Source organism: Ambystoma mexicanum, chromosome 1p (genome assembly GCF_040938575.1).
Source record: "Ambystoma mexicanum isolate Mex_15411 chromosome 1p, UKY_AmexF1_1, whole genome shotgun sequence".
In the NCBI taxonomy this organism is placed as follows: Eukaryota; Metazoa; Chordata; class Amphibia; order Caudata; family Ambystomatidae; genus Ambystoma; species Ambystoma mexicanum.
The window spans coordinates 805,505,432-805,533,394 of NC_090921.1; the positions used below are offsets into that span (position 1 = coordinate 805,505,432).

The 27,963-nt window shown below is 45.8% G+C and overlaps 1 protein-coding gene across 1 annotated transcript in view; it reads right to left on the reverse strand.

The window, feature by feature from the left end:
* Positions 1 to 27,963, reverse strand: part of LOC138581118 (uncharacterized) — a 99,059-nt gene that overhangs the window by 44,926 nt on the left and 26,170 nt on the right. Inside the window, exon 3 of the mRNA XM_069652209.1 lies at positions 23,717 to 24,019. Coding sequence (XP_069508310.1) covers positions 23,717 to 24,019 — 303 coding nt within the window. The remainder of the gene's footprint in view (positions 1 to 23,716; positions 24,020 to 27,963) is intronic.

A 27,963-nucleotide genomic window follows, 5' to 3' on the forward strand; every position in this document is an offset into this window, starting at 1 on the left:
TCGCCAATGCATGGCAGCCATCTTTTGTGTAGATTTTTTTGACAGGAAGCTTATCGGCACCATTGTTTCCAGATCAGCAAACTAAGGGTTTGCCTACCGGAGTCGCCGTGCCCGACAGGTCTGATCCTGCCAGGCACAGTGGCCATGGTAGGCAGACCTGTCACGGAAGCACCAGCACCATTGCTTAACAATGGTGCAGGTGCTTCCGTGGTCCTCATTCCTATAGAGTGGATTTATAATTTGCCAGCACCTGACTTTCCGGGCCGCCGGCATTGCAATCTCCCGGTTGCACCGGAAAGTCAGGCGCTGGTAAATAATTACTGGTCCGACGACAACCTGCGGGTAGCACCCGCATGGTTACCGCCGGACCCGTAATGAGGCCCAATGTCCATTTCTTATGCTGTCCACATTTAAATCAATGTGCAGATTCTTCATCCAACGAGACTTCATGCAGCCATAAGTTTTGAAAAAAATCAGTGATTTTTTTCTAACAGCCGAACATCTACAACATTCACCCTACCATGTTAAATCTCATTTTTCAGCATCTCGCATCTTTTAAGAAGATTGCTAACGTAAAATGCCTCCTCTTGAGAGCTTTTAAGAGGTTGGGTTTTGACTCCTGGTGCCAAATGCCCTTGTGTTTTCATCATGAAATTTGTTTTCTTGTTTAGGGTACAAATGAGAGGATTGAGATGATTTTCTAGGCGCTCAATGGCTTTAAACCCAGAACTTTGATATAGATTGAAGATTTTAAGATATAATTGTTTATTGATGAAGACTTGCCATATAGAAAAGTAAGAGAGGGTTGGTTGTCTTCAGTAAAATGGCAAAAGTCCTGCATTCCTAGTGTTGTCTCCTCCATATCAATTTTAAAACCTAAAGCTTTTGCATTAAGTAACCCAGCAAATGGGCAAATGGATGTGTGTCAAATTATAGACTGCCAAGTGCTCGACCACTCAAGGGGCTGAACACAACTGCTCACCCCCCAACTGCTCACCCCTAATTACAGCCTATGGGCAATTGCATATTGGTCGACCCCAGGAGGTCAACATATACCACTGCTCATCTCTTCTCATCTATGCTAAGTCCTACAGCTCCCCTTACACCCTTTCCCTCTCCCATATACTCGTCCTGTTCTCTCTTATTCAGGAGGGCCCACCACCCCATTTACCCCCTCACTCCACACAGGCTCCTTCACTACCCCTATGCTACACCACTGCTTCTATCTTACCAACCCGATATACCCCTAGTCTTACCTCCCGCTTTCTGGGAAAAAGGGCTTGAGCTTTTGAAGGAGGGAAAGTTTGGTACCAATCAGTTTCTGTCATCCTTGCTATGTACTCCTTGACAGAGAGGTGTCTACCAGTGTAGAACCGAAGGGACTAGGCAAAAGTGGTCAGTTGGGGGTGTGAAGACCTCACTGTTCATACTGGCGAGCCAGGTCTGGATGTCAGGGTACTCAGTGTTGTTGGTCAACAGTTGTTAATTTTTCTCGGAGGGGTTGAGCTTTAGGTAAGCACTGGGCATCCAGGAGAGGATCAATGTGAGGCAGACCTTGAGCATGTGCAAGTCTTCGATGGAGTATATCCTGAGGTAGATCTGCATATTGGTGAATGTGGATGTTTTGTGAAGGCCAACAGTGAGAGGATAGACCCTTGTAGGACTCCACTGGGGAGTTGGTGATCTGGAGGAACCCATTTAGACGAAATGGCAGCAGTTAGCAAGATGGGATTTGAACTAGTTGAGGACAGTTTTGATGATCCTCATGCAGTGATGTAGAATGTTGTGGAGTGTCTACTGCTCTACTGTGTTGAAGACTGCTGGCAGGTCGAGGAGAAGCATGAGGCGAGGATGACCATTGCCAAGGATGTTAAGGGCATTGCCAATCACCTTGAAGGCAGCCGTTTCCGTGCTGCATTTGGGTCTGAAGTCAGATGGGTAGGGCTGAAGGTGGTTGTTTGCATCAATGTGTTGGAGGAGTTGTATGGTTACTGCTTTCTCAAGGATCTACCTAAGAAGGGAAGATAGGTGATGAGGCAGTAGTTATTAATGTTGTCAGGGTCCAGTGTTGGTTTCTTGAGAAATGGGATGATTTGCCTGGTTCTGAAGGTTGAGGGAAGGTGCATTGAATGAGGGAGCTGTTGATGATTGCCAATTAAGGGCATTGCCAGATGGTCCTACAAGTTTAGAGGGGTTGAAGAGCTCTGACACAAGAGGTGATGATGAGGTCAAGGAGATTACATTACCCGTGCATTGGGTCTTTCATTTTCTGTGTAAGTTTCAGAGTGTTGTGAAGGCAGTGGAGATATTCCTTCATGGACTTGGTTTGTGGGTTGCCAGGGATGTCATATCTAGCTTCAGTTGCAATGGTCTTAAGTACGGAGGCATGGAGAATTTAATCCGCACTGGATGTGCTCTTGAAGGATGCTAGGGTGGCATCAGGTCTTCAATGGTGAGTGTCTTGGAAGTTGTACAGGTTATGATTGTTTTGCGAGAAGGGATGTGAGGTATGCTGTCAGTTTTGGTGCTGGTGTCTATGTGCTGCTGGATCATGCTTATGTTGTTGATGAAGAAAGAGTTGACTGTGAATTGGACAAATGTTTGAAGCAATGCTTGATGACTTTAAAAAGGGTTTAGCTTTGGTTGTTGGTCTTGGCTTTAGTGTTGTGGTAGTAGCTGGCCTTGGCAGTGGTGATCAGTTGTTTGTTTGGAATTCCTGAGGCAGGCAGAGCGCTGATGCGCTGCAGGTTTGTCGCCAAGTCTTTTTTTGTTTTCTGATTGTTCTTATTGTTGATTTCAAGTTCTTGAGTGTACCCAGGTAAAAAAGATATACGTTTGTAGGTATGTTGTTTCACCAGGGCATGGTGGTTGATGTTGATTGTGAGGGTTGTGAGGAATTGCCATCTGGCCAGGGTGCAGGAGCCCTAGCTTATTTGATTGTCATTAGTTAATATAATAATGTGGATAAATCCATCTCTGAAAGGCAAATCTGCTGATCTATGCCAAAGGTATAGCATGTACCTGTGTCCTGCTGCATCAGTACCCTGATCTGCAGCACTCGCTTTATCAGTGGCACAGAGCAAGTTCAGAGGACACAAGGGCCCATTTGTTTCTGAAAAACAGGGACTGCATTTAAGATGTACACCCATGTAACAAACCCTGGAATTAAATGTGCACTGTCCTGGAGGAAGATACATCTTTAGATAAGCCATACCTGATTTCTTTTTTGTATTGCATATGCTTCAATAGAAAACATTTAAAATTGTATAAAACACAGCAAAGTTATTTCAACACAATATCACAAAGCTCATAAAATAATGTTTAAATACTTTGATAAAATAGCACTCATAGGGCCTCATTACGACCCAGGCGGTAAGTTACCGCCTGGGCCGTGACTTTACCACCATGGCGTAAACTACGTTTACGCCATGGTGGTTGGCGGACTTACCGCCCCATTCCGACCTTGGCGGGGCGGTAAGTCCCCAATCCCCATTTACCCTTCCCCATTCCCATTTTTGCCCCATAGGGCATAATGGGAGTGGGGAAGGCGTTAATTACGCCACCTTAAATTACGGTGGCGTAATTAACTCCATGGTCCCTTAGCGCCATGGATTTTAACACCTGCTAAAAGCAGGTGTTAAATCCGCCATGGCGCTAAGGGACCTCGTACTCAGGCGGTAAGGGTCGGCGCTGTTTACGGCGCCGTAAACCCCTTACCGCCTAGGTCGTAATGAGGCCCATAGTGTTAAAACAATAACTAAAATGCATCATTACACCAAGCGCCATCCCATAATTGTAAAAGCTGACAATCCCATACTAACAGTTTTGTCCGACGTCTACCCTCTAGGGAAAAAATCACGACAATTAAGAAATCTCACCAAGGCAAGCGTAAGCGTTATAGATCTACAACCCAGCATATTACACCATAGGTTCTCATAATCTACATATGGCAGATTATTTACAAATGTGCCGAAATGGTTAATTCGCAAAGGCAATAGCAAGGGGCAATATAATAACAGATGTGGAAGATTCTCATTAGTAAACAATCCGCACAAAGCCAGCTCCTGCGTGTTCCGACTGAAGAGGCACACTATTTCATTTGTTAAAACTACATTAAAACGGAACCGCATAAAATTCTTTCTAAAAATTATGTCCGGGAATTTCATCAAATAAGGTTCCATAACCCTCCCCCTCTTATGACCTAAAATAAGGTGTGCATATAAAACGTATCACCCTGCATGCCTATCCAATCTCTTAGCAAGGTGGACTGCTTAATTTTCATGGGATTTTCAAGTAACATCGCCGCTGTCACCTCCATCTCCCTGAGCTGGCTTTTACAATATTCTGGAGAAAAAAAACAAAGAGGAGCCCCCACATTCGCTAACCCTAATCTGCCAAGATCAACATATAATAAAGAGGAAGGGGATCTTAAGAACTTGTGGTAAAGAGCCAGCTAGTTCCACAAACCCCTACTGCATAGGGATTGAAGTCCCAACTCTTGACGTATTACCTCAATCAGGACACAGGCTGGGATGAAATACACAACCCGCCTCCAAATGACTGCTTTTAAAGAGTCCAACTCCTCCATCAGCCAGATTGGAAGAACTTCCAGCGATAGAGGAGTTTAGACACCACCTTCCCAATAAAATATTTCAAAGCAGGAATCGAGGAAATTGTGCCATATTTGGCATCTATCTTTACCATCTGAGTGGCTAGTCTCCTGGCTTTACGTATAAAATGGTCACGATAAAAAGACTTAATCTTATCAGTAATTTCCAGTCAAGTTTTATTAAGAAACCATGCAACCTTACATTTCTTCACTTTGCGACAGAACTTCATTAATAGTGTTTTAGTGGGGTTAATTTGCAAAGTATTACTCTCCATATAAAGTGCAAATGTGGAGATTAATTGCTGTAGGCCAATGGGCATATGATCAAGCAGAATAAAATAATTGTTGTATGCCATCCGTGATAATCAAACCTCACCCACCTTGGGGGAATAAATGTTGTTTTTTCGATAAGGTAATGCCGATATCAGTCACCTATAAATTATTTAGGCAGTGGGCCAAAATGCACCCTTGCCAGAGACCATTATTAGTTTCAACCTTCCTAGATAACACACCCTCACTACTGAGTCCTGAATTATGCTATGGCAAATGGAATTTCTCATAATTGTTAAAGCCACAACAGTTTGATATCACACATATGTCAGTCCTCTGAGCCTAGCTCAGCTGTGAAGGGATTATGTGTATTCTTCCGAAACAGGCTTTCTTTGCTACTGCTAGCAGAACTGTAGCCTTGGGGATTGCCTCTTTGTGTTCCCTTGTGAGGGCAGGTAACACCCTCCCCAGATATTATATGATACGATGAGTCATTTATAACGTGCCTGGACACAAGTGTTTCGGAGAGACAGCCACTCCACAGGAAGCTGTTCTGGGAACATGAATAAAATGTCACACCCATTCACAACAAGAGAATCCTCACACCAGAGTGCTGCATATCTAAAGGCCTTTGATTCTTTTGAGAGCAGAGGGCATCATGGTTAGTGTAGACAGAGGGAGCTCTTTGCACCTATAGGAAGGTTCCACCATCTTATTCTCTCTGCCCCTTTCTTTCAGATCTTTCCCCTCTACTTCATGTAGCACAGATCACTTTAGGTGTGATATCCGAAGGCATAGTTCACTGGTTCCAAGAACTGTATTTGTGCCCCTAAAGCAGTCTAGCTTTAGTGCAGTCACCTGAGGGATTTGGCCTTCAGAAGAAGGTGTCTCCCACTTCTTCTAAGATTGACTTTTGAACAAACACCTAAGAAGACTTTTGTTGGACCTCTGTTGGAGGAGTTGACTTTGCATATCCCTCCACTGAGTGTCCAAGGCAGAGTCAAGCAATGTTCCCTTCCCATCCGCAGGGTACATTGGGGGTAAAGCTGCTGCTGAAACAAGAAGTCTCTGCCAGTCACACCGCTGCACAAGACCTTGTTGTGGTGAAGGACCCCTGACAGTGTTCACCAGCCTTGATGGGAGCCCGGGAAAAAGGACTGCACTTATCCCTGACACCCCAAAGTGCGACTCATAGCATCCTGAGAGCCAGTACAGCCAAGAACCCTAAAATATGATTCCCCATGAGCCCTGTGTTTCATCACATCTAACCAATCGAACTGTCATCAAACCGGGTTAACTGCATCTCAAATCAGCAGAACCTTCCAGAGCTGCCTTTGTCACTAGCTAACCTCTTTGAATCTAACTGCACCTTCACACCTGATTGCTGCTGCACAGCGCTAGCTGAGCTCGTTGTTGCCTTGGTTTGAACTACAAGCTCTTTGTTGCATCTAACGCCTTCAAACTGCCACTCGTCCAACCAGCATTTTAGCTGCCATTCGTCATTGCTAGTGAAACTAACACTAGTAGATCCTTCAGCCCTGAACATCAGACGCTACGTAGAACTGAACCAGTGCTCCATTCGCCAGTGCCTTCATCCCCTACTCAACCATCAAATCAACACTGGCGGGGCCCTCACGGACTGCCACTCCTCAAGCACTTCATCAAACTGATCCTGCAGATACCACATCCTTTATACAGCCTCTATGAATTAACCCTCAAACCGTCCCTGGTGGCCTCACAATATGCACTTCTTCAAGCATCGTCTTTGAACTGAAATGAATTTTTTTATGACCCTGCTCGCCATCGCTCTACTTCTAGAACAATGCAACCACCAAACTCAAACAACCTCAAAGCCCCATGAACAGCACCAAAAAGCCTGGTTTGCCGTAGTCCAGCCACCAACAATATACTATCGACCCATAACTGCCCCTTGGTATATTTTGGGCCAAAGAGACTGGCAGGTCACGTGTGCACCTTTCTTTTCAAGATATATTCTTTTAAACGAACATTCTGGTCCTTGAAATTGCCTTTCTCACATGTATTCACATCCAGAGGTCTGCATACTCTCTTGCTGCATATTCTCTGTACTTTCCACAGGGGTGTGTTTTTGAACAGTTTTTCTATTTAATTTTCTTGCAGATGGTGTATTTACTTGCAGTATATATATTTGACAGGACGTTGATTGGACAGTCCCTTTATTTTGGATTGTTATACTTTGCTGTTTGCGTTGCTACTGGATCACAGTCACACCCTTCTTGAGAGTATAGCCTTCTCTTCTCCCACGTTACCACAAATAGCGAAAGAAGTATATCTCTTAACTGTGTCTGTTTTGTCTGTATGAATCGGATCACTGTTGGTTTGTAGAATAATGAGGGCTGAGTAGGTGGTTTATTCACTACTCATCTCTATATTCCTACAGAGCAGAGTACATATGTCACACTGATGGCAGCTGTGGGATTTGAGACAGACTGTGCCTACAGCTTAGTCAGCCAAAATAAAACTGTGCAGTTAACGTTAGAGCAGTGTAGTTTCCCAGTAGTCCCACCAGTCTCAGGCCTCAGCCAGATCCCAAGCTTCTGTGAAATCCATGGTCCTCAGTAGGTCCCGAGTCCTGGAGGGGGCTTAAGTAAAAGAGAATCCCTTCTAGAGGGGAGAAGGTTAGCTTTGGAGGACCAGAACAGCTGGTCAAGAGGCAGAAACAAATGTCAGACACGGCTCTAACAGAGCAGAAAAAGAGGGCTGAAAGAGAAGAAAAAAAGACTGAACAGAAAATGGGGGAAACAGAGGGATCTGATCCCTCTGGAGAAGCACAAACATCAACTGGATAACCAGCGGGAAAGCAAAACTTCCAGTGGGATCTGAAGTACCTCCAGTGGTAGTTCTTCAGGAAAGCCTAGGCACCACAAGGACTTGATCCAAAGTAATGAGTAGCAGAGAAATATTTTCAACTGGTTTGAACAACTGGAGCTGGCATTCCACCTCCAGGTAGTGGAGGAGGAGTTGTTGGGTGCAGCCCTCACGAACCGTCTATTGACAGTTGAAACAGATGGCATTATTTAGTTTGCTTCTGAGGAAAGGTCCATCTATACCAAGATGAAGGACGCCAACCTTAGGAAGTTCTGCAAGACCAGATTACAATTTCTCAAGAGATTTAGAGATCTCACCAAGAAAGGGAGTCAAGCTTTTCATGCATTTGCACATCAGTCCCTGAAATATCTGAGTGGAGGGGGACAGGTAACAGAGTTGACACATTAGTGGGCATGTTTAATTTTATTGCATGTGATAATAATTCTTAAACAATGCGAGATGGAGTTACACCAGCTTTTAGGGGACAAGACTATCACAGACCCTAGGGAGCTTACAAAAGCAGCCAACCAGTATGTTAGTACTCACGCCCAGAACAAAGCTGTAGTCACAGCATCCAAGTCAAATGACAAGAGCATAGATAAAAGAAAACCAAAGCGTGGCAAGGACAAAGGTTCCCACCTGCCTGCTAAAAAATGGCCCCATATATCTGAGGGGAAGTCCCTGCCATCTACATTTTCTGCTCACACAGAAAGAAAAAATTGAGGGCATCCCTAGCACTGGGGTGCCCACATTCACAGCCCCACAGTGTTGCTTTACGTGAAGTGACCATAGACATAGAAAGGGATATCCTGCCTGCAAAGGTAGATCTAAGTTGGCTGCAGTTAGCGCTACACCCATGAAGTAGGAAGAAGAGGAGTTTGTAAGTGTGGGTGTTTTAGATGATGAATTCCCACTAGGCAAGCTGCTGGCTGAATATACTCTAGTATCTCTGAGCAGGATAGGTAGTAGGTCCCCAACCGAGGCCCCAGTTCCCGCTAGCACAGTGATCTTCTTTGACCATGCCTTCATAAATGGGAGTATCACCAACATCCAATGACGGTAGGTGGCAGCGGACCAGATCCTTCCTGGACCTCCCACAATAGTTAGGTGGATTGATGGCCTTAACGGATACCCTCTGGCTATCATGGAGTTCAGTGGGAGAGGGGAAACCTCTCAACTTTGTGTCACTGTCAAGGACACAATTCCGGTGTGCTGTCTGTTAGGGAATGGAAAGTCTGACAGTGAAATCATGGTTGCAATCATGAGATCTAGGGCCAAGAAAGCAGCAAGGGTAGCCACCCTTGTGACCATGGGTCAGGGGGTGCTTCCGGTTGAAGATGGTGAAAGACCGGCACTACAGGAACTATCTAGTGAAGATACAGAGCCCACAGAGGCACCTTGTCCTGCTGGAGAGTGTCTAGTGCCCGCTGAGGTGCCTACTGCAGTGGCACCAAATTCAGTGACCCCAGGGTTGCCTACTGGTGTACCAGTCACGTCTTCTGTGAGCACTACTAACTATAATGATAGGTTGGAGATGTAAAACCTGTGCGATACACGTCTCACTCAGTTAGTAATCTTCTATGTAGATGGATCTAAAATAAAATATAAATGGTGGATGCATAGATACTTAATGCATCTAAAATGCGCACAAATGATGATCCCGTACAGTGCTGGTTCAGAAAGTGGTCTGACTGGCCCTAACGTCTTGTGAGAGTTGCCATAGAATCCCTCATTTTCATCCCTGCCAGGGTACAGTCTGAGCGAGTCACATCAGAGAAGCCAGACATGCCCCATGTTGAACATTTAAGATTTAATAAAATGAACCAGCACTTTATTGAGGAAGTCTATGGCTAGACATCTAGCCATAGACAATACACCAGCTCTATTTATGAAGACATGTCTGCTTCAAGTCACACGCTGAGAAATACAGCAGTATTTTTTAGTGGGGCCTGTGGTTGTAAAATGGATAGTTCTAGTAATTGACTATTGGGGGACAACATGGTATGGTATGGTATTGTTTATTTGTAAAGCACCCATACACAAGGCAAGTGTTGCAAAGCGCTCAAGGATGGAGGGAAAAAGGGGAAAAACAACAGTCATTCAGAGCCCTTGAATTTCAGAATGATACAAATGTACACTAAGCAGAGAAAGTGCATGGCACAAGTGCATAAGTACAATTAAAAGTGTGGGTGACAGCAAATAGGTCTGATGACGATTCTGCAGTTTTTCCAAGTTCTTTGAGGCGTGACCATGCAAGGGAAAAGCAGGTAGACGATCTTCAGGGCATGGTACATTCAGATCATGCAGTGCGCAGACAGGTGCAGGAGAGGGGACAAGTGCAGGGGGCAGGGGCTGCGTACCAAGTGAGCCCAGTCAGTAAGAGCTGGGGTAAGTGCTGAGGGATGCCACTCTCATGGGTCAATTGACCAAGTGCAGTAACGATGAGGCAAGTGCAAGGCCCGGAGGCAAGTGCAAGAGGACAGGTGAGGGAGCCAGGGACCTGTGAAACTCTGAGGTACACCAGGCGGCCAGTAAGCGGGCTGTGCGGAGAAAGGAGGGAGAGAGGGATAGGGTGGAGAGAGAGGTTAGCAGGGTAGAGGGAGAGAGAAGAGCAATGTCTTAAGTAGTTTCCAGAACTTAAGGAGATAGGTCTCAAGGCGGAGGGTGGCAGGGAGGCTATTCTAGAGGGAGGCCCCTGCAGAGGATAAAGATCTCCCTCCAAATCTCTGCTTGGAGAACCGGTGCACTCGCAGAAGGTTGGAGGTAGATGAGCGGAGGGCTTGGGTAGGACAGTATTTAGGATAGGCAGGTGCTAGGCCCCAGAAAGACTTGTGGATAATGCATAGGGTCTTGAACTTGATCCTTGCAGCCACGGGGAGCCAGCGGAGGGCTTTCAGTGCCGGAGAGATGTGGTCCCTGGGCTTGAGGCCAAGGATAAGTCTTGCGGTTCTGTTCTGGATGAGTTGCAGAGGGCACAGAGCAGAGGCAGGGAGGTTGAGAAAGAGGCTGTTGCAGTAGTCCAGCCTTGAGAGAACCAGGGCTCTGGAGACAGTGACCCGCTGGTGGAAGGCGAGAAAAGGAAGAGTATCTCTGAGGAGGTGCAGCTGGTAGTTGGACTTTTTAGAGTTGTCCCAGATGTGAGTGGAGAAGTAGAGAGTGGAGTCAAAGAGTGGAGTTTTGCCACGCAGGTGGGTGCAGGAACAGGACCAAGGGAGGCCGGCCGGAGTGAGAGTGGGAACACGAGAGCAGGAGTCTCAATGCAAACGATCTCAGTCTTACTGGCGTTGAGGCAGAGGTTGTTTGCAGCACACCATGACTGAATTGCGGACAGACAGTCAGATATGAGTGAGAAAGAGGAGGTGGCCGAGGGTAGCCTGAAAGAGGGTTGCATGTCATCCGCATAACACTGGAAGTTAGAGATGAAAGTGTCAATCACATGTGGCAGGGCAGCAATGTAGACATTGAAGAACCAGGGGATAGGTTAGAAGCCTGGGGAATGCCATGGTTAAAAGAGTGATAGTAGAGAGAAAGGACCCAAGTTCCGCTTGGGATGGGTGGTCGGAAAGGAAGGATGTTAACCACGCCAGATCCTGACCTGTGATTCCCATGGTGTCACGGAGACGTGCGATCAAGATGTTGTGGTTTACCATGTCAAAGGCAGAGGATAGGTCAAGAAGAATGAGGACAGAGGGAGTGTTAGTGTCGAGATTTGAGAGCAGGTCTTCACGGGTGCTCAGAAGAGCAGTTTTCGTGTCTCTGGATGCTCGAAAGCCAGACTGATGGTCGTGGAAGCAACCAGTAGATTCAGTGTGGAGGGTAAGCTGAGAGACAGCCAGCTTCTCCAGGAGTTTGCTCAGGAAAGGAGTGATAGAGATAGGGTGATATTTTGCCGGAATGGAGGGGTCAGCAGATGGTTTCTTAAGTAGAGGATGCTCAAGGGAGTGCTTAAGAGAGGTTCGGAAGACTCCAGCAGTAAAGGAGAGATTGCAGAGGTCAGCCAAGGCTGGAACACAAGAGTCAATGTTATTCTTAAGGGTTTTGGAGGGGCAGGGGTCACCTGTTTGGATGAAGCCTTCATAGACCGGACCTGTCTGGCGACCTCATCAGGAGTGAAGGGAGTGAGAGAAGTCGTGAAGGGAGGCTCCAGAGGTGTTGGTGTATGATGTGGTGTGGAAGAGAGAGAGGAAAGGATGTCTTGGGTTTTTGCAGTGAAATGTGCAGCCGGGGCTGAGCAAAGATCCTGGGTGGGTGTGGCCGAGGAGGAGGCTGCTGCAGGATTGGCCTGTTCCTTACAGACTTTGATAAATTCAGGGGTGTTGTTTGATGCCGCAGAGATGTAGGCTTGAATAAATACTCTTTTCTTGGAGTGGATGCAGAGTCGATATTGCCTTTGAAGGAGGTGGCACCCGACGAATTCCATTTTCGCTAAGTTGCCCTACACTTGCATTTAAGGGCAGCCAGATCGGAGTCGTACCAAAAGTTGCACTTTTTGCAAGGCTTCAGTCTGACACTCATGACAGAGGCAAGAGTATCAAGAGTGTTGGAGATTGTTAGCGGGGGCTGTGTCAGGGTGAGAGGCAGCTGCAGGCCTAGGAGGGGGAGAGTAGATGGAGACAAAGGCAGCCGCTGTCACTCTTTTCATGGGACTGGTGACATTGAAACTGAGTAGCCGTGTCAGGTGTGCCAATTCAAGCAGAGAGGAAAGCTTCAAGTGTGAAGAGAGAAGAGAGTGGTCCATCCAAGAGAGAGAGGTAGAGAGAGGGATAGAGAGAGGGATGTCATTAGAGATGAGAGCATCCAACATGTGGCCCGCTGTGTGCGTGGGGCCAGAGGGTAAGATGGGGAGGGAGAGAGAATTGCATAGGTTGCAGAAAGATCCTGAGGAGTCAGGAGAGTCCAGATGGATGTTGAGATCACCCATCAGGAGGAGTTGGAAGCAGTAGGAAAGTAGAAAGGAGGCCAGGTCACCCCATTCCGAGAGGAAGAGAGTGGACTGTCCTGGTGGCCGATAGAAGGTGGCCACAAGGAGAGAAGATTTAGGAGAGAGTAGGAGCCTGCCGACTGGGCCCTCGAAGGAGGAGTAGGCCTGAGTAGGGATGATGGAAACATGTTTCCATTCTGGGAAGATCAGCGCCACACCACCTCCTGTCCTTTTAGGCCTGGGCACAGAGAGGATATTGTATCCTTCACAGAAGAGTGTGTCCAAGCTTGTGCCAGAGCTGTCCTTAAACCACGTCTCTGTGATGGTGAGCACATCAAGATCCATGAGTTTGGTGAGGTTGCAGATGTCAGACGAGTGTTTGACAGCAGAGCGAGAGTTAAGCATGGCAATAAGGAGCAGCTTGGCATCTTTGATGGTCTTCTGCGGGGGACCAGGGGACGGTGGTCCCACCTGTGGGTGGCAAAAGAGCCAGAGTGATAGTAGTGGGTGGCAGAGGCGCCAAGACCGACAAGGGAGCCGGGACAATGAGAAAAGTCAGGGCCACCTGTGTAGAGGAGGAGGTAGGCGCAGCCAGCCGGCAAGGGAGCCAGTGCAGAGGAGGAGGAGGGCACAGCAGGCAAGGGAGCCCATTCAGAGGAGGAGGAAGGCACAGCGGGCAAAGGAGAGTGTGCAGAGGAGGAAGAAGGCACAGCAGGCAAGGGAGCCTGTGCTGAGGGAGAGGTAAGGTTTGAGAGGCGAGGTAGGAGCCTGTCAAAGAGAAGAAAGTTGGGTTGAGGACCCTGAACCATGATGGTTCCATTCCGATTGACATTAATGATGACCCTGGCAATGGTGAAGAGGTCAGGGAGAACCACCCATCGGGTGCCAACATTAATGGGAGAAGAGGTGATAGGAGAGAGAAAGGTGACCATGTAACGAGTCCATAGGTCGGGTGAGGTAACGACAAAGAGGATGTCTGTAAGAGTCTCTGTGGCGGAAGCTGTGACATAGGTGTCTGCAATAGGAAGGCCTGTATTGGAGCCAAGTCTGTCCTTCTTAAGTTTCTTCCAGACAGATTAAGTGATAGGAGAGGGGTAGGAAATAGAGAAGCAGTTAGAAAAGATAGGAGAGATAGATAGCGACATAGTTAGCTGCAGTGGTGAGGAGGACAATTACCAGGCTGATGTACTGAGCCACAATGGGGTGGGGGGTAACAAAAGGGGTGGGGGACAAACACAAGGGGTGGGGTACAGAGGGTAGGGGTGCAGGCACTGAATACAAGGTAGGACGTGCAAGAAGTGTAATGCTGGATGTAACCACAGCAAATGCTTTCTTTTAAAAAACAAGAAGGTAGTGAGTAACAGTTGTGCACCCTGCTAAATTCGATTTTCGTGAAAAAGCAGAAAAAACACAATGCAGCATGTGCACACAGCCAAGTTCGACTTAAGGGAAAAGCAGAAAAAACACAATGCAGAATGTCCACACGGAAAAGTTCGATATTACCAAAAATCAGAATAAACACAATGCAGCATGTGCACACAGCCAAGTTCGATTTTTTTCAAGAGGTATTGTGAGTGGGTGTACAGGTGAGGCGGAGTGGAGGGTGGAATAGTCAAATGTGTGGTAGAAGAGAGAGTCCACCTATGGTTGTGGAGGCTGACCTTTAGGGAAATAGAAGATGGTCACTGGTATTCAGTGGACCCAGAATGCATGGTTTTGCTGCTCAGCCTCCATATGTTCATTTTTGATGGGCGTGGGGGCAAAGGAGACCCCGGACACGGCCAGGCGGATATGTCAATTATGTGGCCAAGTCACAGGGCTGGTTGCGCAGAATACTGAGAGACACTTATTGCAAGTCCAAGATGGAACGATAATATCAATGTTCAACAAGCCCAAAAGGGGAGCTACGGGGCGTTCAACCCTCCGTGGATCCGCCGCACAGATTAAGGAAAAGCTAAACAAAATAAATCAATATCGCAATGTTGACTGATTCATTTCCAGCTATGGTGCTGCTTCTAGTAAATCCCAGAAAGTAGGGTGTTGAAGTCTGGCAAGGGAGCTCAAAGGCCATGGCCCACAGTTGCTCCCTCGCGAGTGAAATGAGAATAGAGACAGACAGGCAAAATAATCAAATAGTTCGATGTTTAGATACTCTATCTGACCGTGGTCATTCTTCTCAGCCTCTCAGCATCCAGCAGTCCACAAAACGATTTATGCTGGGCTCCAGGATATGTAGCAACGCCTCCGGAGATTGGTAAAGGAGCCATGCCCTGTGTTCACAGCGGGACAGTGCCTGTAGCTGCTTGCTCGCTCCACCAACACGGAACGCTTTGCCCAAAACACTCTGCACAAGCGCTTCACGCTGGGCTCCGGGATTTGTAGCAATGCATCCAAAGTTTGGTAAAGGAGCCATGCACTGTGTTCTCAGAGGGACAGTGCCTGTAGCTGCTCGCTCGCTCGCTCACTGCCAGTCAGCAGTCGATTCATCACATTTCTTCAGAGCTCTGTTTTTTCAGTGCAGTGCACAGAGTTCTACTCTGTAATTTAATGGGTAGTATCTAGTTCCCAGTAGTGGGACAGTCTTATGCCAGAGATGGCAACAAAATCACTCTAAGTGTCAGAGGTGGTTTAAGGGTTTTATTGATGTCTTTGTAGGCCCTAAGACCATCCCTCTCTCTCTCTTGTTTTATGCCGAACCTCCATCCTAACCCAGTTATCCATGACCCCCCGCTAGGCAGATACAGAAGATTTAACCCTACTGTGTACCTCTGTCTTCAGCTAGGAGTGATACCTTAAAGGTGAAACGCCTCATCTCTCTAAACTCCCTCAGGGACTTCCTAACTTTTACTAAAGTATAAAGTGGTTAGTGTCCTACCAGAATTTGGGATTGTGCCTAACAAATATCCAGCTTGAGTCAGACTTTGCCTAAAATGCCCATGCTCACCCTCACCCTTTCCTACTCTTTTCTCCACTCCACCTCACTCCTTTCTCCAATCTATTGTCCCTTCAATATTCATACTCCTCCTACCTCTTAACTCCACCCTTTGATGTTACTCCTCCTTCTAGCACTCTACCACTTCCTTCTTCGCATTCCCTCTCCCCCTCCACATTACTACTCCCTGCGAAGCCACTGCTCCTTCCTCCAAACCGCTACTTCTCTCTTCAAACCACTACTTATCCCTCCAAACTACTACTCCTCTCTCCAAACCTCTACTACTCTATCCAAACCACTACTCTCCCAGCAGACCACTACTCCTCCCCCAAAACCACTCAAACACCCTCCTTTCACTCAGTACATCCACATCACAACCACTAATAACACTGATACTTCTAAACACACTTGCCACCCAAACTTACACTCAGACAGCAGTACCATTTCCCCTCTCTAGCTAATACCTCACCTTCTCTGAAAGTCACCTTGCCATTCTGTGGCTCCTTCCTCCTTTCTGATGGACTCTTGGTCTTCCTCCATATCCAATGCGGACCCTATCCAAATAACTCATGTTTTTTTTATTTCCTGTTTCTCCCTTATATTCTCCCTTCCTCCTGAGATTGGTCCTCTTTCTCTGGTCAATCTGGTCCTGCCTTTCCTACCCAGCGCTTGTGTGCATGAAGCGAAAAGTCAAAAGTAGTGGGATAATCCCCGACCATTTCTCTTGTGCAGGCTTTCCATGCAGCGGCTATCAAAGCCCACTAAGGTAAATTCTCCTGTTTGGGATACGGGGCTCTGTTTCGAGCATCGAGGTAAGTTTAATGTGGGATGGTGGACTCTTCTCCTTTAGTTTCTGGTGCGCTAAAGGGTTTATGTCTCATTGTGCAGGCTTGCCAGAGCCTTTTGGCGGCCCAGCGATGATTTCCAATTGGCTGCATAGACATGCAACTCCTTCCTGCTCCTCTCTCTGTCTCAGCCATAGGCAGGTGAATCTGGTGGTGAACATCTGCAGGGTCAGGACTTCTCAGATGTAGGTTTCTGTCTCTGTGTGGCTGAGAGGTTTCGATTTTCCCATCATGAATGTGGAGTGCTGGATCTGGCTTCTCTCGCTGATGTTTCTTTTTGACTTCTGGAAAGGTTGAGCTGCCTTCACATGAAATAATGAGACACTGGCAAGTATCTGATATTTGAGTCAAGGCTTGAGAAAAAGGAAAAAGGTGGTTTGCACAGAAACATGCCTGCAAACTGGGGGTAAAAGGAGGAGGGACTTGTGAGACTCTGCACTGTCCCCTGCCTTCAGATTTAGGGCTTGCTATAAATCTCTCCATAAACCTGATGCCAGGGGTTCTTACCTTCTTTTGACAAGGCCAAGGTAGTTACCTTGTCACACATATCATGACAAGCTTCTATTAGCGTTTGTGCTACTACTGTTCTGTTCTTAAGTCACTGATTCAAGGTCCTGCTGCTACTATTATAAAACCACTGTCGTGAAGGGGATAGGTACTTTGAGCCCGGGGCTTAGTTTGTAAAAGATTAAGTGCCAAGGCCCAAATAATTTCTAGCACTCCTGTGACACTGCAGGTGGGCAGTTCCCCACCACTGCTGCCACCAGTGTCGACATATTTGGGGTTACACTACAGCTCGCACCTGCTCATTGTGGGTGATCGATACACTGATTATCACCACTTCATAATTAAAGTCAGTCTGAGACAACAAGTGCAGGGGCTCAAAAATTAGTGCCCGGGATGAGCCCTGGCAAACACCCCCACAAATTAAGCACTGGTTGAGCCATAAACATGAGCATTTTTTGTTGTTCACCCAACTACCTTCGAAATCTCAACATGAGAATGATGCATGAAACAACCATACATACCATGTTTTCAGGGTCTTCCTGGTCATAGTGAATACAGATATAAACTGGAGTAAAAAAAACTGACCAGAAAGAGAAGAAAGAGGAGGAGGAAGATGCAGAGATAGCAGCATTCAAGGAGAGGTCTACAAGGGTGGCAAGAAGGGGCCGAGAAAGTGTGGAAGCCCCTTGCAAGTGTATGAGATAGAGTTGAAGGGACATATGGAATGCAAGTATGTTGGTGGTGCTATGGGGGTCAGCCGCATGACTTTCTCATGGTTTGACAGAGGAAAAGAAGGAGAAGGAGTGGAAGCAACAGGATGTACAGGGTGGGTGAGGGATGTAAAGATTGAGAATGATGCTAAATGGTTGGGTTCCAGGAGGAGTGTGACAAGAGATGTGAGAAGCCAAAAGGGGATGTGGGAGGGTTAGTCAATGTAAAATTATGGAATACTTGTAAATCTTTGTCCCTTGCTCACTTTAATGGGGTATGTTGGGGTGATGGTCACACAGGTAAGCCAAGCCTTGAGAGCATTTTGGGCTGTACTGTATTGCAGCTCCTACCAGCTGAACGCCACTACACAATGCTATTATTAAATGTCTGCCTCCTCGTGTTCCATCTACTGCTGCCCCTTCATCTCTGCTTCCTCATCTCCCATCTGATAATGACCATTCTTCTCTGCATTCTCCTGTTCCACCTCTTAATGGCCCTTCATCTATGCCAAGGGCGCAACTAGCTGGGGGGGGGGATAAGAGTGTCTTGACCCCCTCAAAATACTGACCAATACCTTTTCCCCCTTGCCCCCAAACATTCCATCCAAATCACGTTTCTAATGTTTGTATGACAAAAAATACAATGTCTGAAGCTTAGGCAGGATGGCCAAACAACATAGCCGAATGCAAAACCTGTCTAAAAAAGAATATATGCTGCAAGGTTTGCAGACATGTTACTGTTATGGTGAGTGTTGTCACAAACATAATGTACACTGGGGTTGATGCTCATTTCCTGCTCAGAAGGATATCACAGCAAATCACGAGTACAGACATATTTGTCAAACACAACCTTTTGTCATTCTGATGCTCCTAGAATTCTCTTTGATTTTATGCAAAGCAGCACGATGCTATTTGTCCCTCTCCCCTCTCTCATATGTGATCTATTTACAGAATCAGCATAATGTACATACTGGGGCTCACTTTAAAAGGTTAGGACCCAAAAGGCTTATGCTAATCTTTACATTTGTTTTACCTCTTGCAGGCAGAGTGGGAGACAGGAGGGAGGATACGTTTATTCCTCCCCATGCATACTCCACCTACAAAGCCCCCTATTTTTCCCCCAGCACGAGATTTTCATGCAGGCATCGAACGAATGGATTCCTATGGCATCTGTGGAAGTTTACACATGCTAAAATCAGGCGGATCCCATGGGAATATTTTGTAAATGTAATCTGCAAAGTGTGATTTGCAGATGGCTTTTACATCTTTTCCAGAAAAGGTAGAGTACAATGAAAGCGTAAAGTTGATTTTGCCTGTTGCTCTTTCTTTTTTCACGCTGTTTTGTAAAAATGTAAAATTGCACACGGGGGACAAAACAGCACATTAGTGCTAATGGTGGTGGGTCCCTGCATGCAATTACTGCTTACAATAAAATTAGCTGACTTATTTAATTATTGTACTGAGTATGAGTGTTTTCTCTACAGACAGTGATTTATTTACAAACTGGGCCAGAGAGATGTATTGACTATGTGCAGACATGATGCAATTCAGACCACCTGATACCATGCACAGTGACCCAAAATACATGTTTGCAGGATCTCATGATTTGCCCCCCCCCCCCTTTACCCTTTTAGGCAGCACTCATCACTCTGCCCCCTTTAATTTCACAACAGGCGGATCTTTTCATGTGTAACCCCAGAGAACCAGTTGTAAATTGAACGGCTTTTTACCCACCTTTTCTAAAGAAATGGTGCTGTAAAATGTGCCATTTCAACACATTACTTTAAAAAAAGTCATCGGGTGAAACCTCCCTAAATTGCTTAGGGATCCCTCACTATTCACCTGCCACTACTGACCTTGAATTGTTTGCAATTCAAGCGCCCCCTCAGGTTCTTCCTCCCTTCTCCCTGCAACAAAAGCTCCCGCTACCACTACCATTGGCATACCCATAATAATATTACTGGCTGTGCACAGTGGTGCTGGTATGTTTCGATGCCGGTGGACAGGCATTGCCCCCTCTACACTGTGTGAAAGAGGTCATGTTTGATTCAAAATGATACTTACATATTTCACCTAGTGCCGCACACTGCACGTCACTGCGGCAGCATGATCATGTATTGCACATGCATGATGGCCCAAGCCAGCTTGGGGTCTGTGGCGCAGCATGTGCTTGTTTGTGGAGCTTGAGGTCCCCTTGGTAGGGCTCACTAGCACATGCTTAATTTTATGTTATGCCACTGACACACAGAGTTTAATCTTGATTGGAGTGCTGCTCTGGCATAGAGATAACACTGCCATGATGATGAGATCATCCAAATCTGCTCATCTTTTTTTCAACGAGCTGCTGCATATATTGGACTTCTGGGGCCAGATTACAGAAACTTTGCACTGATGAAAGTGCAAAATTGCATTGTATTAGCACTAGGCCAAAGAGTGCCCTATTTTTAAAAAACACTACACATATTAGCAAACTATTGCACCAAGGCAAGTGCAGTTTGGCATGATAAAAGCCCCTGGGCAAAAATTGCCCTAGGGCAAACAAGATACATTTTCACTGCACTATTGTAACAGGGCAAACTTTGCCCTAGTGCTAATACAGAAAGGCATTAACACTAGGGCAAATGTTGCCCTGGTGAAAACACGCATTAAAAAATGTATCTTTTTTACACAAGGCCAATTTCTGCCCTGGTGCTTATAGCATGGCAAACTGCACTTGCCATGGAGAAAGAGTTTTCTTACATGTCCCAGTGTTTAGAAAAGTAGGGCTACGTTGCCCTAGTGCTAATACCGTGCAACTTTGCACTTGCACTGGTGCAATGTTTCTGTAACCCGGCCCCAGATAACGCTATTACTAAGGCCTCAACTGTTACTTTACAAACTCAACACACAGCATGCTGCGCAGATTCCTGCTGTGGCGCCACCTGACCCCGGGTAAAATTGATACAAAGGTTTCTGAGCTGGGAAGACTCGGCCAGCGAGGCCTGTTGGCACGCTGCAAGCGGCTTGTTAGCCACAGCGCAAGGCCGCTAAGCCTGAGAACGAGGCTCTGACAGACATTAGATACAGGTAGAAGAGAGAAAAGCCAACCATGGCCACTGCCCACCCAAATCACATCATCCCATTGAAAGAACATCATCGTTAATGCTGAACCCTACAAAACACTGCCTATGTAGAGGTGCCCTCCCACTCGGAAAGTGTTCAGGGAAAACAATTGTTTTTGGGCTCCTCACAAGACCATGTTCTTCACTGCAGTGTAAGTTTCTTTATTTTCACTCCACGTTTTTCTCCCATTGTCTCCCAAACCCATACCCCACGAAATGCTCACAGCCTCAATGAGAGCTCAGGTAATAATCAAGGCATTAAGGATAATAAATTGCTGTGTAATTAGACCCTAACTGCTCAACTAGATTGGACTGGGGATGTGCATGCAGAGTTTTGCTGATGGATCAATGGAAGGGGGATAATATGTGTTTGTATAGCTCTTACTGACACAGTTTTACATTTGAATGGCAGGTTCTCTGCCCTTGTCCTGCTCCCCAGAACCAATTCTTTCTACAGGAATAGGGTTCATTGCCTGTTGGCGAATCCCATTAAAGCCCATCCTTTCTACAGTTAACAGACTGTTTGTCCATGGGTGTATCCCCAGAACCTTATTTCCCACAAGGGAAAATGTGTTTTTGTCTCTCAGAAGATTCCCCAAATCCACCCTTCCTAGAGGGGACAGATTGTCTATCTCCCTAGAAATTCATAGAGCCCTCCATCCTTCATCAAGTAGCAGGTCACACTTGGTTCCTGGGGCTGGTGAAACCCCCTGTACCCATTATTTCAACAGGTAAATGTGTTTCCAATCCTTCCTTTGAGCAAGGCAATACCCAGACATGTGGTGTTTCATCCTTGGGACAATGGACAGAATGTATACTTTTTAGCGGTGAAATGTTGTTTAGTCCAGGTGACAAAGCCCACAATCCATCTGCCCCTACAAGTGAAAGGTAGTTTGTCCATGAGCAAATCTCCAGATTCCATAGCATAAAAAGGCAGTTCTCTTTCCATTGGCAAAGTCCATGGGTGTTGATAAATCCCCTTTGCTCATGCTTTCCAAAAAAGCTTCTGAATAGGCAGTCCTCAGCGAGTACAGCTGTCTTACAGGAGACAGGTGATTTGTTCCTTCCTGTAGCTGCAGAAAGTATCATGCAGAAGGAATTTGACTTAGCAGTTCAGGCTGGACTGCCCTTTTTGGTGGTGGGACCAAGCCTGGTTTGCATATGGTCTTCACCCTTTCTGTAATGGCTTGGCAGGCTAAAGATCAATAGTTTGAAGGGCTCCCCAGAGCTGCGCCAGAGGTTATGATTAATTTGAAACCTTCCAGCCATCGCCTTTTGTTTTGCTTTAGTCACCCAGAGTGAGACGGGTGTGTCCAGACGTGGGTCTCGAGCCTGCTGGGCCAAGAACCCCAAGATACTCCTCAATGATTATGCCCAGTGAGGCCAAAACATGTCTGGGGATGCTTGTGGTCTGGTGCAAAAGGGATGTGACTGAGCCGTTTGGGCTGGACAGCACCTTTTCGGGTGGGACCAAGCCTGATTTAGATATGGTCTTTCCCCATTCTGAAATGGCTTGGCAGGCTAAAGGAGCTTTGGGGAGTTGCCTAGACCTGCGCCAGAAGTTATGATTAATTCAAAACCTCCAGCCATAACCTTTTGTTTTGCTTTTGTTTTGCTGCAGAATGCAACTATTTTGTCCTTGCACACAGATGATTTACTCTGCAATATTTACTACACAGTAATTTTGCAAAGTAATGCTGCTGAACTGCTCAAACAATGCAATCCTAAACGTACGTCTGGCAACATTAGTCCCCCTAATATTTCAGAAGCGATTGCTCCCCTAATCTGAGCCCCTTCATGCTCCACCTCCTGATACACCACCTGCTTCTGACTATCCTCGTCACGCAGAGATGAGATGCTCCCAAGAAATCCACTTGTTATATAACAGTTATGAGGAGCCACTAAGGGAACGTTTCATAGAATTCCTAGTGGGTTACTCTTTTTGGTTTTTTTGGGTGGTGTAAGGGAAAGGGATTCAGAAAACAACAATCTCAAAGGTACTCACAAAGGTGGAAGGAAGAAAGGGAACAGAAAGGGAGACAAACATCGGATAATCCGAATGGGATTTGCAAAGGATTTCTTAAAGAGGAAGTGTCACAAAGCAGAACATGCAACTAAATGTCACAAACCGGGAATGAACTGTGTAAAATGCACACACACATTCTCTCAGTGTCTAGAGCACATGCTCCCCCACTCACACCAGGTGTGGATGAGATCTGTTGCCCCGCATAACCGACAGAGAACCAGGACCTAGGAATTTTATCAGCCCATGAAACTGCCGCAGATAATCGGGGGCACTCATTGGCCGGCTAAATATCTGAGACCATTAAGTGGTTCTGATTGGCCCCCCAATGCTCATCTAGCACACATCTCTAGCAAGGTTTCGGGCTTAGTTTCCGGTTGCTGACCAGGACTGCCTAAAAAAGGTGAAATCTGGTTCATTCTTGGATGCCAGTTACTTCTTTTCAGAATCAGCAGCGTCAGGAAGAGGTGGGTCCAGAATAAAAATAATTGCTTAAAAAGATGATACATAAAGCTCTGCTTGGGAGAGGGTGGACTCCCAAACCCTGTGCCCACCCAAACGCCCAGTGGGGCTGGCTGCATTATCCAATTTAGCCTAAATATGACGTAACACAAGATATGTATGTAGATATTTTAAAGTGTTTTAAATAGCCCCACAATTATTGCTCAGATGCTAACTATAAGCACTTGTGGACTGTGCCTTTAAGAAGAGAAAGGGAGTCGGTAGGAAAATGGGGAAATAGATTTGTATCAGCACACGGACAAATAAAAGCTAAAAGTGGAATTTGTATCGATGGGAAGGATAAAAAGTGGAATACTGCAATAAAGAGTTAGCAAAAATGGAGGGTAGGTGGTGTTATCACTAGGAAAATAGTGGTGCTATGCAGCGAAAGTGAGTCTCCCTCATTTTATCTAAGCGCACTTTCTTCGGACAGGCTACAACATCGCTTACCTTTGTAGGCCAGGCTGCTCTTCACCCCTCTGTGGGATGAGTTGAATTGGGACTCGCAGGTGATCTCTCCTCTGGTCCAGGTCTCCATGGGTAGGACAATGTGGCTTATGAACGTCAAGGTTCCACCTCTTCCTCTGATTGCACTCATCAGCCCCTGCTGTGGGGTCCCAGAAATGTTCCAGGACACCCAGACCTGCCCAGAAACAGCCCTGACCACACAGGCCAGAGGGACAGTGCCCCCAGGAACATCCAGCCGTGGTGGGAGTGTCACAAGCAGCACTGACGTCCTTTCCGTGTAACTGTCTGAGAAGGAAAACAGGCAACAACAACTCTTAATACATGTATATGGCACGTACAGATGTTTAAACATTGCACATTTCCTAAGAAGAGCAACAACCATTATTAGAAAAGACAAACATGATAGTTCAACTATGCTAATCTTCTTAAGCTTTTCGTTGCAGAAGGGGATCAAGAAATGGAGGGACAGCAACCTTTGCTTGCCTGTCACACAACAAGCACACACAAACACAGGGAATGTGTTCACTCTGATGTAATGTGAGATCTGTGAGCAATGCATACAATATATGTGCTTGGATATGTTGCAACACAAAGCTAATTTAGCAGAGCACTTCACAAGGAACATTTATTGTAGCAGAAGCATCTCAAACATGAATGCTCAGGGGCAACGTGCTCGCCTTGGAAGCAAGACGACACGGAGCAACACAGGTTCGATCCCCAGGTCAGCCGTTAGAAAGCTCTGGGTATTAAGCACGTTATAAAAATATCATATTATATCAAAAATGAGGTGCTGCCAATGGAACAGCCTTTTGGGGGGAGTTTGGGTTGCTATCTGGTTACATTGTTTAGGATATGAAGGGACTTAAGTGGTGTCATTGCGACAATACCAGATGGCACACTATACAGATGTATTTCCAATTATAGATTTGTAAGGTTTGAGGCACAAAAATAAAATAATTTTCCCAGAAACATGTATTTTTTTTTAATGTAGTGTCAGATCTAGGATTAAATCAACATCTCCAGCAAATTCCAGCGTCAGTAACTCCCGCTAGATCACATTTCCCCAACAAAGGAGTGGGTGGACTCCCAGAGAAATAACATGTGTAAAAGTAAGGATACTTGGACTCCTCAATTCGACACTCTGCCCCATTTCCGTGCCTTTCCAAGGTGCAGCACGGGAGCAAAGCCGCGTTTGCAGCTCTGCTTTGCTTGCCTTCTTTGTCTTGGAAGAGCACCTGATTGTATGCCTGCATGGCATTTTCATGCCTGCATGGGATGTTCATGCCTGCATGGCATTTTCATGCCTGCATAAAACAAAGGGATTCCTATGAATATGCCTCACATTTACACCTGGTAAGTAGCAGAGAGATTTCATAGGAATCCATAATAAAACACCGCCTGCAAAGCGTTTGCCTGCAGCATCTTAGTTTTCACAAAAGAGAGTAAAGTGAGTAGAAAAGGGGATTTCATCTTGATTTACTCTTCAAGAATGCAATCTGCTTTGTCAGTGAATACAAGTGCATGCAGGAGTCCCAATAGCATGAAGTGCACACGTTGGCTGTCCCGTGCAATTTTGCATTTTTTACAAAACTAGACCTAAGTGTTTTTGTTTTGTTGATGCTGTGGAATGAATCAAAGTTATGTCCTGTTAGTTTTAGCTCACAAGTGGTGCTATGAAAGAAACAACTTGCTGGGAGAGAGCACATTTTGTGGGTTTTTGTCTCTGTTCTCTGCACATCAATATATCTGAATCAAAGTTCCTATAAATGAAATGTGTTCTCTTTGTCATTGTTAGTGATGTGATTGCCACTCATTCTGAAAATTCCAGGGAACAGATTTTGGGGCCTAATTCGATATGCATACATGCAGCTCTGTGTGTGAGCAGACAGGATTCACTAGGCTCCATCCACTTGCTGATTCAATGATGCAGGGCAGTGAATGCAGCACGTGCTGAAAGATTGCCCAGTAGATGGCGTATTGAAAATGCCTTCTACTAGCACTCAAAATTCAATGGTTCCCTCCAAACAAACATACTGTCCCTCACACATCAAACACGTCTGCAAACCATAACTATCCCTACAAATAACCTGCACTTTCACGTACATCCTTTGCAAACACTCCCACACTCTGCACATGGCACTCTGCAAAGCCCATACATCCACTGACCGCATACTTGCACCTTCACATTGCACATACAGTCACTACTACACATACACACACCAATATGTTTCCTGCACACACACTCACAGTTGGCACATGCACAACACATACCATGAACACCCTCACACTGCAAATACATCTACACTCACACACTATCATATTGCACATAGGCAAATCAAATGCACCCTCCCACTGCAAATGCACACTCACCATGCAACATGCACATTCATGCAACACATACACACTCCCACTGCAGTTACACCCGGAGAGTGCTCATGCACACATTCACTCAGATACACACACACACACTTACACACACTGCACAAATGTCCACACTCTGTCCATACGCGTGTTCATTGTGCATATGCATACACTGCACATAAATATTCATAATGAATATATATCCACAAAATCTTCATTCACCCATACGCTGTTCATACTCCTGTACAATGCCCCTCCATATACACAAAGACACACACACAGAATTGCACGCTGCAGATATTCCCACAAACGGCACATATATCCACAACCTGTCAATATAGCTACATATGGTGCATATACCCCGAAACTGCACATATACTTGCACACTTCACATACACCTACACTATGGACATGACTACACTATCAACGTGGCAACAAATTAGCTATACACCGATGCACACTGTCTATACACTGACAAAGTACCCATATGCCTACGCATTCAGCATACACACACATACTGCAAATATACTGTCATGATGTGCAGACATTTTAGTTGCAGGGACGTTAAGGTGAGAGCTTAATGCAACAAAACCCTGGAAATTCAGCTAAAGCCACCTTAACTTTGCACCCCCTGTTGCGCAGACTATGACCACAATGATGACACCACAGATCACATCACTGATGACATTACTAATTACATTACAACAGTAACTCATAGATGTTGGCCTTTACCAGTGGATTCAGCTTTCAACAGTGTCCACTGTATATTATATACTTTTTTATTTTTTTTTATTTTTTTTATTTTTATTAGGTTATATTACAACCCTTTAAAAAAAGAAACAAAAGCAAGCCAGGCCAAAGTTTCTACATTCATCTCAAATCAGTGCCAGCCCTCGTCTCTAAATCTATTCCCCATGACATGGCCTCTGGAGCGGACGTCAAAACGTCCCAGCGATCCGATCCACCGAGACATCATGTAGATGATCTTTTATGACACGAAGGAAAGAAACCAGGGCATATATATTATATACACTGCACAGGCAGTAGACATAGACTTTAGCACAATACTAGCCAGTGGCCTGAATGTTTGACTATGTCCACTATATATTCTAACATATAAATGGACGACTAGCCATGGCATTTGACCATGAGCAGATTGTGCATCTTTTGGCCATGTGTACTGTATATTTTAAAATACTAACATGGTCTAAGCAATGGCCTTAGACCGTGCCCACTGTATATTATATACACTAACCAGCCACTAGCCATGATCTTCAACACAATACTAGCCAGTGGCCACAACCATTGACTGTGCCGACTATATATTCTGGCATAGTAATGGGCACTAGCTATGGCATTTAGCCATGGCCACTGACTACAGCTTTCAACGTTGCCCGCTGTATATTTTAAAACAGTGGTTGGCTACTTGGCATGGCAGTTAACCATGCACATTGGTATTTTTGAACACTAACTGGCCACTAGCTATGGCCTTTGGTGCTGACCAGTGACCCCAGCCTTTGTCATGGCCAAGTCCATGGCCTAAATTGTTATGAAGGTAATCAAAGTTTTCATGAGTTAACTTATAAATGATGTTATGTCTAATTTCATTGATGAATTAATCAGTTGTATACAATGCAATTACTGTTGTCACCAGTGATGGTATCAGTGATGTTATTTGTAACGTCATCATTGCTCTCATAAAACATGTAATTAGTGATGCCATCAGTGATGTGATCTGTGATGTCATCATTGTGGTCATAGTCTGCACAACAGGGGGCATGAAGTTAAGGAGACTTCAGCTGAATTTCCAGGGTTTTGTTGCATTAGGTTTTAACCTTAACGTCCCTGCGACTCAAGATTTTTCCATG